The 14,392-nt window shown below is 35.4% G+C and overlaps 1 protein-coding gene across 1 annotated transcript in view; it reads right to left on the minus strand.

Annotated features, from left to right (window-relative positions):
* Positions 1 to 14,392, minus strand: part of MALRD1 (MAM and LDL receptor class A domain containing 1) — a gene marked incomplete at both ends in the record, with an annotated part of 488,577 nt that overhangs the window by 217,208 nt on the left and 256,977 nt on the right. The window contains one exon of the mRNA XM_008054043.1: positions 12,888 to 13,071. Within this exon, the coding sequence (XP_008052234.1) occupies positions 12,888 to 13,071 (184 nt within the window). The remainder of the gene's footprint in view (positions 1 to 12,887; positions 13,072 to 14,392) is intronic.

Raw genomic sequence — 14,392 nt, forward strand, 5'->3', positions numbered from 1 at the left:
TGGGGCATAGTGGCTACTTCTAGTCTCCGAGTCTCTGGTACCTGGTCCTGGGATGATTAGGGCAGGTGGAGAGTAGCCCTGAGTGTGAGAACTCCACAAAGGAGGTGGATAGGGATGTGGACTCTGGATTGGCTGGTGGGTATTTGAAAAGTGCACTCAAAGGCAAGGTGTTTACTAGCTTTAGAAAGCATCAGGCTATAGAAAATAAGACATGGTTAATATAACTTGCATACTCAGTTCCCGTATCCTGATAAGTCCCCCTCATCAATAAGGTCACCTGGGTGGGCTTCCAGGAGGCATGTTTTATAACATCCCTGCATCTGACTACAGTTAACTAGTCGGAGGGTGGATATTTGACCCAAAACAGGTCAACCAGAGACTTTAGAAATAGAACCAAGAATGTCTGCAACAATGTATCTGGGTTCTTGAACTCTGTGTAGTCATATTTTCTGCATACAATGGTGGACCCCCCAACAAACTAGAATTGTGGCTTACAGGACAGGCCCCCCGTCTTCCCCCACTTGGTAAGTGTTCCGGGAACCCATCGGCATCAGTGTGCCAGCTTGTGTTGTTGTGCAAGGCTGCATTTGGCTTCAATTAGTTTTTTTTGGAGATTCTTTCAACATGTTTGTCCATTTCATGAAAGAGGATTTCCAAGCATACCTGCCCATACCGCGCTGAGTGTTCAGCAGTTTTTGATCAAAACAGCGTGATTCACATGTCCCAGCCTCCCTATTCACCTGTTCTTGCCCCGAGTGACTTTTTGTTTGTTTGTTTCTCTGGATGAAAAAAGACGTCAGAGGGAAACGTAGTGCTGATGTGGAAGAGGAGAAACAAAAGATGGCAAAAGCACTAAAAGGCATCAAAACGGACAAGTTCAGTAACTGTTTTGAGCAATGGAAAAGCATCTCCATAGGTGTATTTCATCAAACGGAGAGTACTTTGAAGGTGACTAAAACTTAAACATGCAAGAATAAACACGCAATGTTTTAGAAATCAATTGTTTTTTTGTGGGATATGTGGTGAAGCAGAGAAAGCTGATTCTACAGAGAGAGAGGAATGAAATGAATGAGCAGAAAGAAGCAGTTGAGACAAGACGCACAGAATGACCCCAGTTTAAGTTTCCTCTCACTCTTCAATTTTTGGTTTTCCTGTCTTCCTGAAGTTGGACTCTATTCCTGGTCTTGGCTTCAGGGGATTCCTTGTATCCTTAAATAAACTTCTTTTATGTTTGATGTTATGGGCATTTAGAGTAAATCTAATAACATAGATATTTCCTAGAAATTATCATGAGAATATATAAGGACTAAGAGACTTAAAAATAATAGTGGAAAGAACTACAAACCACACTTGGTTTCTTTTTCTGAGCTTTTTCCTGACCTGTTAATCAAGAATTTAAGACTCTTCATTTCCCGGCTCCTCTGAGGCAACTTTCCAGAAAATTTGTGTGAGTCATTTCGCTCAAATCCTTCAATAATACATCCTACATTAAACATCCTTATTTCCTCCTTAAATGAGATTGTGTATGTGCTGGGTCTAGTATGACCTTGGCACTCAGTCATTGTTCAATAGATAATAGTTTCCTTGTACCATCTTGATTGTCTTTTATACAATGTATGTTTCTTTCTTTTTTTGTTGTTATTTTGTGTCAGAGTCTCACTGTTGCCCAGGCGGTGCAGTGGCACACTCACGGCCACCACAGCCTTGACCTGCGGGGCTCAGGCAATTCTTACCTCCTTAGTCTTCCAAGTAGCTGGAAATACAGGCACATGACACGATGACTGGCTAATTTTTTGAATTATTGGAGAGACGAGGTCTCACCAAGTTGCCCAGGCTGGTCTCAAACTCCTGGGTTCAGGCAATCCTCTCATCTCTAGCTCCCTAAGTAGCTAGGATTACAGGTGTGACCCAACACACCCAGCCAATGCACATTTCTGAAAAACAATGAAGTCTGTATGCAACTGATCAATGGGGGAATTAGGTCAGTATATCACAGAAATGGTACTGATTCATACATGATTTTCTCCACTACAATAATTCTCGGATCACCAAGACCCAGCAGATGAAAACAAAGAACACTGACACAGCTGAGCTCAGTGAGTCACAGAAGAATCCAGGACTACTTAGATTGTGTTTCACTCAGCATTCTCTCCTGAGTTTATCCACACGTTCTTTTTTAGAAGTGCTTATTTACTGCCTGGTTCTCAGTCTTTGGATACTTTGCTCTTGTCTCCAGTTACACATATACCTATTTTAAGTACAACCTGTTGCTTATATATCTTATACACTTGTATATAGTCATACTAATGTTTCAGGACTAAAGAGAATATCTTTCAATTAAATAATTAAAAATTTTAAAAATCCCATGTAAAATGGAAGTCTTATTGATAAACACTGTTATTCATTTTGAATAAAAAAATCATAAGTAAAATATAGTTCAGTAAAAAATTAAAACACCATATTTTCACAAATACTCTATGCGGTGGTCTTACTGACCTGGATACTCAGTGTGAAAATGTTCACTGTAATTGAAACAAATTCTAATTAGAAATTACATGAGCTGAGGATAATGTTAACACTCAGAATTGCCATTGCCTTTATTTGAACCTAGGAATATTTCAAGGGCTATTTAAGCCTTACTAAAATGTCTGCTCAAGTAATTAATTTTTTGATATTATAAATGAACCAAGTTATCATTGTGCTTGGATTATAATAAAGTATAATCACATTAATTATAATATTTAGCTTATGATGATGTATGATTAAAATTACATTTTAAAATGTAGACCTTTTTAACATTAAAATGCAAATTTCCTCAATTTTATTGAAAGATAAAGCAATATCTGATACTTTTTAGGTATGTCACAAATGGTTTATTTGAATACAATATTAAAGTAATTAGATCCATCCATGGCTTTGATTTTTTAATTTGAAATAGCTAATTAAAGATATAATAAATTCAATCACACAGAAAGATATAATAAACTCAATCACATAGCTCTTTTGTTTTAAAAAATGACATGGGACCAAAAATAAGAACTGTCCCATGACTCTACAAAAAGCAAACAATTTTGCTCTAAAGTTTAATGAGGAACAATGCAGTTGGTTGACCATGGCAACGTGGTCTCTGCTGAAGCCTGTCTCAAATCATTTCAAGCAATAAAGGAAGGTGAGGGTTATATTTGGGAATGACAGGAAGTTAAAGGTGATGCCACAAGAACTATCTCCATCTTTTTGGTTCAGAATTTTGTTTAGTGTCAACTTTATGAGTACTTTCCTCACAGGACTAAAAACAGATGTTGGAGGTTATTTGTTAACTTGTTTAAATTATTAAAATCTGATGGAGGGTATACTTTTATGTCTTCAGGTTGAATAAGACCGCAAAGCATTGATATCTTGCTTGTGATTTATTTTTTTCATTAATTAAGTATCCCAACCCTCAGGATGTAACCTCAAAAATAACAAATGTATTTGCTTCCAAGGTTACAATGTCAGAAACCCATTATCAAATACAACTCAACATACATGCAGGATGTCTCTATAATTGCTCTAGCTGCAAACAGCTTCTGTTCATGTAATAGAGAAAATTGCATTGTGCATTAGGATTGACCAGATTGTATTACACTTAAAAATGTTCCATAAATCTTAAAAAACTCCTTTTTTTTTGGTCACTCAACTATACTTATCCAAAACAAGTTGGTAGAGGACTGTCCTCCACAAATTCAAGAGAACCAGCCAGATATAGGAATATCATCTAGAACACAAGGCCCATTCTCACATATAAGAGAGACTTATTTTTTAATAAAAAATAAACAAGTCTATAACAATGAGAATGAAACATTATTGTTTTAAATGCTTCAACCTGGAAGTGACACCTTTCATGTTACTTCTTTACAGAACAATGGTTGGCACTTATTCACATGGACGCATCAAACTGAAAGGGAGACATGGGAGGAAAAAAATGGACATTTTGCAAATAGTAAATATTTCTACCACATATGGTGATAAGTTTTGAAAAATGTAGCAACTGTTTATAAATCAATGACAATGATATCACCATTCTTCCCTTCTGGTGAAAAATCAAAATTTATGAATCAGCAAAAATAGAATATATTTCATTGACTAAAAGCTCAAAATTATTAATCTTTATATCAAAATACAGTATATAATTTAGTAAAATATACATGTAATTATGGACATGTTATTGATATGTGATTTGGAAGAGAAAATTTAATCAGGTTATATATTAATTAAAGCAAAATATTTTAAAACATAACCTGACAATTTTTGTTAATCAATAAGATGCATTTGCAGAAATATAAAGCAGTTACTTAAGATAAGACTTTTCTTTTTTAACTTGAGAGGCATTAGGCATTTAACCCAGTCAATAAGTAAAGTTCAATTTTAAGTACAGGTTAATTTACATGTATGAACTGGCTCTGACATAAAGAGTACATTCAACAAATTGTATCAATTATTGACAGAAAATTTTAGCTTTAGGTACAAAAAGTACAGTGAACAAAAATAGCAATATATACCTACAATAAAAATAAGCATTTAAAATCAGGTAAAGAAAGAAACTGCTATGACTTGGGTTATATAACATTTGTAGTTACAGTTTATTACTTTTAACCTCCCTCCCTTTACTGAAAATTCTTTTAAATCCAAAATAAAACATGCCTGTAACAATGCAGATTCTTTTAATATTAAATTTTTTAAAACAGGATTTATAATGCTTTAAAATATTACAAATAGTAATGGTAAAACATTTCACTGTCTGTACCACAAAATGACATGTCTGATATCACCTGTTTTCTTTCAAGAACATTCAAAATCATTGACAGAGTGTATATTGCAGGACAATTCTGGTGTCCTTAGACCCAGTCGGTTCTCCCCACTTTCTCGTTTGCAGTACTCAAGAATAACTGTAGAATGTACTAGAAATGCAAAATTCCAAGACAAGCAGGGACTTTCTCTATTCTGAACAGCTCATTCTCTATTCTGCTGCCTTTTAGAAACAAGATAGTCCTCAATGTTTTAGTCCAGCAAATCCTGTTTTCTCAAGGAGGCATAAAACCCAGGGTGGGCTTTCCCAGATCTGTCAGTTGTGGTACAACTGAGGCATGCACAAATAAGACTCTGCTCACCCCGGGTAGCTTTTCTGAGACTTAGGGGACCAGCTCACACAACTCCTTGTCTTCCTGTCCCTTGCTGCCCATTTGTAAGTAATAATTCCACATCATGTAATTTGTTTGTGGGTGTTTTATTTTACCAGATCCAGACAAGTTGGCAACCAATGCACCTGAATCTGCTTTGCAGATATGTGGGCTGACTGCACTACCCCCAAGTTATTCATGATGATTTCAGTAGTATTTTATGATGCTACAGTTAAATATAGCTAAGTTTCTGTAGCACTTAGCATCAGTAAGGACATTAATCTGGCTGGCGTTATCTAGTATGACTTCTAGGTATCTCAACTTTCCAGAGTTTTGAGGATTAAATTAAATATGATAGCAATAATATCTAACATTTGCTCAGTAGTTAACATGAAGAGTTACTGTATAAAGCATATATTAACTTTTAAATCCTCATAATTGCTCCATACAGTAAGTTCTATTTTTATTGCCATTAAGAAACTTAGGGGGCCGTTGTTTTACTAGACTCTGGTGTGACCATGTGCTTTTTAAGCTATGGCCACCATCATGTGCTTCGACCCCCCTCTTCTAGTTCTCACTCTCATTTACTTTTTAAATAAACTACATTTTCCAATCTAAAAAAAAAAAATTAAAAGAAACTGAGGCACAGAGTTGCCAAGCAATTTTTTCAGGATCACATAGCTAGTAAGAGGCAACCCCAGGATTTGAACTCAGGAAGCCTGACTCTAGCCATGTGTTTATTTAACCCCTATGCTGTGAGAGGGTCTCCAATATCAAGCAGGCATTTCTGGTGTCAAGGATTTGCTTGCTGAGAACCATCACTATTTCTTTTCCCTCTGCCAGAAATATGCTCCTCTCCAGTTAGTCTGCCTCACTGATCTTTAGACCTGGATTTGTCTTCTCTGAGATATTTGCATGCTTGCCTTATCATTTCATTTAGGCCTTTGCTCAACAGTAATTTTCACAGAGACTATTTTTGACTCCACTAATCATGGTCACAATTCTCCATCACTTCTGCCCTAGATCCTTCATAGTAACTATCACTACTGCATGATACAATATTACATATTCCTTTATTATCTGCATCTGCCACCAGAATGTAACTCAATGAAAGAAATCTGCTCTGTTCTGGATTTTCACAAATATAACAAGATTTGAATGCATAGTCTCTACTAATCCTTCTGTCCATCTATCCTTCCCATTGATCCATTCACCTGTGCATCCATCCATCTGTCCATCCATCCTTACATCCATTCATTCATCATTTATCCACCCTTATATTATAAAGGGCTACATATTACCTGGCTATTCCCTGTTAAAAGTAAAAGTTACTTTTAATTATTTCATTAGGGCAAGATGTTTAATTATTATTTTTCTACTCACTGTCGTCTTTCTTTTCCTTTTCTGACGTTTACTTTAAAAGAAAGTTTTGAGACATCCTAATGCAACTCTTGGAACACTCATATGCTGGGTAGAAATACAGCCTTTAATCTTAACTAAGTGAAGGAGGTACATTTTGAAGTTAAGCTCTACAGGGTTCTCTTTACGAATTTATTTATTCGTGAACTTTATATAGAGCAATCACTGCTTTGTGATCTCCCAGGTTCAATTTGAATCCAGAGTGATGCTGCACTGAAATCATTATCATCATGCCACTATTTTTCACTCCAGATCAATTACTGTTTAAAGAACACTTAGGAGTCATACTAACAGTTCTTAAGAGAAGAAAATGAAAGGTGTCAAAGGGGCTATAATAAAAAAGAACATCTTTTTAGGTTATGTGTGAAGATAATGTACTACACATCTGAAATTATAATAATGCTAGCTTCTTTTATTTTACTCCCAAGGTATTTTGTTCTTTTCACACTTAGCATTACTTTGGGGGCATGGATATTTTGCTATTATGAACTTAGAGAAAGGCAGTAGTTATTCCCTACTTGGAAGATTCTGGATTCTGGAAATAGTTGCTATTCCATAAATTGTTTCTGCCTTTTCCCTGAACTGTGATCATCAGTCAATTGAATTTTCTAGAGTTTCAGTAGAACAGACATTTTATACCATTATTGGGATCCTACCCTGAGGTCCCAGATTTGCCAGTAGTTTGGAAACAGTTCACAGAGAGGTTGTGGAAACAGAACACACAGGGAAAACACAGTGGGGAAGGAGAGAAATGCCAGGAGTCAAGGAAGGGGCACTGGAAGGAGAAATGGAAAATCCCACAAAGCCAAACACCGTGAAATGCACACATTTCAGTCCTGCTCTGAGTAGATGTGCACAGTATACTACACAGAGCTTTCCTAGCCCAGGTAATTGATAAATGCTTGCTGAACATGTGAAAATGAAAGAATGGAATAGGATTTTAAATGTTGATACAAAAAGTGTTGGGCCTAAAATTACAACAAGCCATTTGCTCCTGTTCACTTATACTTTTTAACTAATGAATATTCAGGTTCTTACTACACCTCATGCATTCTTTAAAGACCTTCGCAGAGTTAATAATTTCATTCTCCTAAGAACTCTGTGAGATAAAGGCATTATTAGTGCTACTTTATAGATGAGAAAAAATGAGGCAAAGGAAGTTTTTATATAATTTGCCTAAAGTCACAGAGCAGACAGCAAGAGGAAAAACTAGGATTAATGTCCAGTGGTCTTATTGCAGAGGTGGGCTCTTCATCACTGATATAAATGCTACTTAGTATTAATAGTAAGCTCAATAAGTATCAGGTGAATAATTGTACTTAATAAATTATTGTACTTTAAATAAAAATCCAATTGAAATGTGAGAAGCCACTTAAATTTAGAAGTTTATAATTACAATGATAGAATAATCCTTTCTTTTCAGCATGAATTTTCTTCCTACTTCTCTGTTCTATGGAATGGTGGCTGCATTTTATAAGACTTGTGCAGAAACCATTTTTAAACCAACTTGAGTGAAAAATGAGAAATATCAAACTTATAATCTGTCACTTATCTTTCTGTGAATACGTTGCTTGCTTCCTTATTAATTTATCCAAAAAGGAAAGATGCTTCTCATTGTGTTCCTGGACAGACTACACAATTTACCCATTCTTTTGCTTTATTTTTCCTTGAAGAAAAATACAATAATTTTGATAGCAAATATAAGATAGTACCATAATGTACTCAGAATGTAAAGAAATAAAAAAGAAAATATCTAGTTTTATGTTGGCTGTCTCCTAAGTATTAGCTAATAAATTGAGTTGTACATTTTTGAATTGAAAGAAATAAATATGAAGATTAAATACCTTTCTTATTTAAAGGTATAGTAGATACCCACCAAATATGTGTGTATGTGTGTGTGTATGTGTGTGTGTGTGTATGCAGACAGTTCCCAATTTATGATGGTTTGATTTATAATTTTTTGGCTTTACAATGCGTGTATTGGGACAGAACCCCAATACAAGTCAAGAAGCATCTATATATACCATATACATGTATGTGTGCGTGTGTATGTATATGTGTGTGTGCGTGTATATATATTATATGTATATATATAAATATATAATATGTAATTTACCCTCCCTCATTTCCACGCATAGACACTTTTAATCTTTGCTCTCAATTATTCTGAAATTTTAAAAATATATGCATAGACTCCAGAATTAAGTTACAGCATTGTAGGAAAATGGGAAAGATTCTCTACTGTGATCCTGTCATTTTGCAAATGAGGAAACTGAGCCTCTAAAAGGACATGATCAAAGTTATACAATTAGGATCAAAACCCTGAAAAGGGTACATACGTGTATAAAAATCTACAAAAAAAATATGGTGATTGCTTTTTGAGATTTCCTGGTTCAAGTCCTTTTCACACTTTGATGTGGTTCTTTTCTTGTCGTCAACTGTCCTTACACTATTCAGTTTGATCCCACTCCTGGCAGTGTTTTTATTTGTTTGTTTTTTCATTTTGTTTTGTTTTCCAATGTGGGCTACTGTCCTGAAAGGAAATTCTCGTGGTCAATTTTGAGAGTTCATGGGATCTAGATTGTTCCAGCTCACAGACATGAACATAGATCCCTTGGATCCATTCATTCTCAAAGTGGATATAACCCTTCCCAGTGCTAGCTGCCATTCTCAAACCACCTGGCTGCATTTTCCAATGAGTATATCTTGGCTATTTCATGATTCTCCTGCCTTCTCCCTTATAGACTTATGTAAGACACAGGTCTTGTGACTGTTAGTGGCTTGTCCCCATTAAATTGTATTTTGGACTTTGGTTGTATTTTCACTTAATTTTACTGCAAATGTTTTCCATAACATATTGTCCTCATTAACTAGATGTTCTGATGGTTAGGAAAATCCAAAGGCTATTCTATCACTACTACTGCCATCTTTCCAGAATTTGGTCATTTCTTTTTTTATTTTGATGCAGTCTTATTGATTTATAATTTATAATTTACATGCCATTAAGTTCAGTCATGTAACACAGAATGGTTTTTAGTGTTTATGGTGTTGTGCAATGATCACCATAAACAATTCTGGAATATTTTTATCATCCTATAAAGAAATCTCATGTCAGTTAGCAGTGGCTCTCACGCCCATTCTCTCAGCTCAAAGTAATTACTAATCTATTCTCTGTTTTTATGCAGTTACCTGTTCTGGACACTTCATATACATGGTATCATATAATATGTGGATTTTTTGTGACAGATAGGATGAGACAGAAATGAATATTCAGTCATTTTTAAAGTTCTTCATCTTAAATGCAGAACAGGAACCATTTCATGAAAAATTTTTGTGGTGACTTATTTGCATATGATTTTAATTTGGTTTCCTAGTAGACAGCAATAGATAATCATCTGTGACTATAGCATGTTAATAATAATGATAATGATGATAACTGTAACAATAAAATGTAATATTAACATTAATTTTATTATGTGCCTAGACTAGTCTAACAATTTCACATGCATTAATGTATTTAATATTCACAGAAATGATGGAAGAACAACTTTCATCATCCCAATTGCACTGATGAGGAAACTGAGGCAAAGTGAAATGAAGACACTTATCCAAGCTAAGAGAGAGACCTGAATTCCACACCCAAGTAGTTTGAGTCAAGACTCTTTGTTCTTAACCATGATGATAAGTGCTTCTCTGACTTATGTGTTTTGCCAAATTTCGTTCTTATCTTCTAAACTGGTAATGGTAGAAAACACCTTTGGGAAACTTACATCTAAGCTCCTTCTTATAACCCATGCTATGTGGAACTTACACGTCACTGGAAGATAATTTAAAGCTAAAGGGATTAAAAATAATGTTTTTTAGTTCCATTCATAGTCTTTCAAACGTTAACATATTTTTTAGCGCTTTCTATCATAACTAAAATACAACTGGGAAATTCTCATTATTTGTAGCAGGCTGGGTTATTAAAAACCAATGACTATCTTTTCTAAAATGTAGTCGACATGTAATTGACCATGTTTAACTATAATTGATGACATGATGCCTCTATCTGGTGAATATAGAAAGAGCTATAGACTTAAAATAGTTTATCACTAAATATGAGATACTAAAGTATAACAGTAAGCTGAGTGTTGGCTTGAGTTGAGAAAAGCTCATTGTAACCTTTTGAATTCTCACAGGACTCTAAGGCAAAAAGGAGAAAAAAATGTCACAAACTTCTGCATGAAACCAGGCAAGGCTGGAATAATAACTCTCATTTTCAACCCATCTAGGAATCATCTTGCTTCCCTTGAGAGGAAAGGAATTTCTCTTAGTTAATAAAAGCTTTCTTTCTAAAATCTTAGAAAATGTTTTGAAGAATTTTTTCCTTTTCATGTTGCCAAAATTATTTCTAGATTGAGTTTCTAGCCATAATAGAAATGTAACTTATCACTCAGAAAATGACTAGGAAAGAGTTTAAGAAGCACATTCTCATGTCTAAGATACACTTTTCACAATTGTATGTGTAGAATCTCATTTTCTTTCTCTCTCTCTCTTTTTTTAAATTTTTTTTGAGTCTGGGTCTCATTCTGTCATCCAGACTGGAGAGAGGAAGCAAGATCACATTTCATAGTAGCAAGATCACAGTTCGCTGCAATCTCTACCTTCTGGGCTCTGGCGATCCTTCCGCCTCAGCTTTCTGAATAGCTGGGACTACAGGTGTGCACCTGGCTAAATCTTTTTTTTTTTTTTTTTGTAGAGACAAGGTCTTGCAATGTTGCCTAGGCTGGTCTTGAATGCATGGGCTCAAACAATCTCCTGCCTCGGTCTCCTAAAGTGCTGGGATTACAGGTGTGAGACACTGTGCCCGGCTTGTGATTTTTATCATCAAGGCACTTCTCCCAAGTATCTTCAAGCCCAAATCCAGTCTCCTGCATGATATATCTACCCAGAAGTATCATATGGGACACATTAATTCTGATTTTATGGAACATATATTGGATAGGACTGAGTAGCAGCCACCTTTTCTGGAAATGTAGGGTGAAGGAGAGGGCATCAAACTTTAAAGGATTTACTTCTAAGCAGAATCCTTTGAAACAGTGCTCCTCATAAAAAGAGCAGATGCTGTTAACACCACCAAAAACCAAAGTCACATTTTTGAACTGCCTCAGTGAAATGATATTTTAATATGAGAGCAACAATAAAATTAAATAGCATTCAGGTTTAGCTCTTCAGTGGCAGGGGCCTTCTGCCAAGTGAATCAGTGTAGAAAACCACAGAAGGCATATCTTTCATTGGCAGTATATCTCACACAAGACTATTTTGGAAACCAAATGGAATGATTCCTCTGAAACAACTTTTCAAACTGTGAAATTGTACAAATGTATTTATAATTATTTTTGACATTTTCTGGGTAGTTTTGTAAAGAGAATCTAAGTGTAGTTTTACTTTGCATTTAGAAACATGATAAATGACAGCACATTTTTTTCCAGTTACCGCTCTCAGCCTGGAGTGGCATCTTTAAATCTAAGCATAGCTCTCAACTCAAGTTCTGCTTGAATTTTACCTGGATGAATTTATTTATCATACATGTATTAACTGCCAGCTATTGAACTCTTTTTTTACAAGTTCAACTTAAATTAATTTAAATTAGATAAATGCACATAATTATTAGGCTTACATTTAAAACCGTGCTGAAATAAATTTTAAAAAGAACATTTCTGTGTGTTGGGAAGTGGATGGCGTGGAAGGAAGCGGGCAGTTACTTGTGCAGTGGAAGGATGGAGAAGAAATTGCTATGCTCTCTATGTCTATGACTACCTCCCCACCCCACTTTACATTTTGAAATCCTAACCCCTAAGGTGATAGTATTGGGAGGTGAGGTCTTTTGGAAGGTGATTAGGTCATGGGGGCAGAGCTCTCATGAATGTGCTTAGTGCCCATATAAAACAGGCCCAATGGAGCTCATATGCCATTCTACCATGTGAAGATACAGCAAGAAGGTGCCATTTGTGAAAGGGAAGTTATTGCTCACCAGATACCGACACTGCCAATTCCTGGATGTTGGACTTACCCAGAACTATGAGAAAACAACTGTGTTGTTTGTAAGGCATCTAGTTATGCTATTTCGTATAGCAGCCCAAATGGACTAAGGCAGGCATTATCTCTTAACATGTAGTTGTCAATTCACAATTATGGAATTATACCTTTCAGCTGATTTTTGTGTGTGTACAAAGTACATAGTAGTAGAAAATCTTATAAATATGTAAAAAGATAAAATGGCCAGATCATAAATGTGCTTCTAAATAGAAGTGTTTTCTAGACACTTACCAGTTGTGCAGTTTTTAAATTCAATATCATCAATTGCAGCACCTCCACCTAGATCCCTTGTTCTGACACCTTGAAATATGACTTCAAAATTTCTTAATTTTCCCAACAGGATGTCAGCCTTTTGCCACCGATTACCAGGGTTCTGCTTACTTTCTTGCCAGACTTTTGATAGTCCTTTCTCTGTCTGAAAGCAAAGAAGTTTGCATTAGGGAAATAATTAAACACAGAAGAAGAAGAAGGAGAAGGAAGAGGAAAAAGAGAAGGAGGGAAAAAACCAAGTTATTTAGCATAGAAGCATTTGACCGATAACAACTGAAAGAAACAAACCAGCAAACATTGGACTTGTGAAAGCTGATTATAGAAACAGGGTCATTGGTGTTATACCCAAGTTGAAAGGAGTCAAGAGGTCAGGGGAAAAAGCAATCGGGGCATATAATGTTGCTCCAAGAATGTAATTCTCTTTAAGTTGACTGCAGAAACTGCCTGTTGTAGCCTGAAAGCAGTTTTACGAAATGACTACTGAAACAACTTGCTGCAACTCTAAAATTTACTTTGCGTACTACTGTCACTCACCAGTCAGAGTAGCCAGCTCGCCAAAATTCTACTAGTGCCAATAAACCTTCTTGCACAACAATATATAACATTACTTCTTTTTATAAAACCCCCAACCTTTTCTCGGTTCTTTGGATATACCAAAGACAAGTTGGTATATACACCAAATTGCAAGTCTTGCTTTCCAAATGAAGTGTTTTAAATTTAGAGATTTGTTTTTATATTTTTATTTGACCTTAATCTCTGATAATATTCATGATATAGCTGGGTATGGTGGCTCATGCCCGTAATCTCAGTCATTCAGGAGGCTGAGGCAGGAGGATAACTTGAACCTAGAATTTTGAGACCAGTCTGGGCCACTGCACTTCAGGGAGACCAACTGAGACCCTAACTCAAAAAAAAAAAAAATCATGATATAGTTCATCTCACCAAAACAGAGACATATCAATCTACTAAAACATTTCCCCAAAATACTAGCAGGATTGACAATCCATTTGTTTTGAATTTTCTGATACACCATTATTACAATGTCCTACTCAGTTAATTCCATCTGTTCTTACATATATACAATATTATTGCTATTAATATTTGATGGAATCTGAACATTTTACCTAAATACTTGTTTTCTAGTTCTGGATGTCTTACCTTCCCCATTCATATTCTTTATTCATATTCTTTAATTATTGAGGCTGCACTATCCTCAAAAAAGCTTAAATAACTGACAAGAAAAGAGAAAAAAGAAGGATATATGAAAGACATCACTTATCTCTGACAGATATGATAAAGAAATTATGCTTCTGATATCTCTGTCCTGTTCCATTGATCGATATGCCTGTTCTTGTACCAATAATAGGTTTTGATTATTGTAGCCTTATAACAATCAATTCATCTTCTACAAACCCTCCAACAACAACCACTGGGGAAAGGAGAACCTATTCAATATTTGATGCCAG

This window comes from Carlito syrichta, unplaced genomic scaffold (assembly GCF_000164805.1).
Source record: "Carlito syrichta isolate Samal-C Ts95f unplaced genomic scaffold, Tarsius_syrichta-2.0.1 Scaffold288977, whole genome shotgun sequence".
Lineage (NCBI taxonomy): Eukaryota > Metazoa > Chordata > Mammalia > Primates > Tarsiidae > Carlito > Carlito syrichta.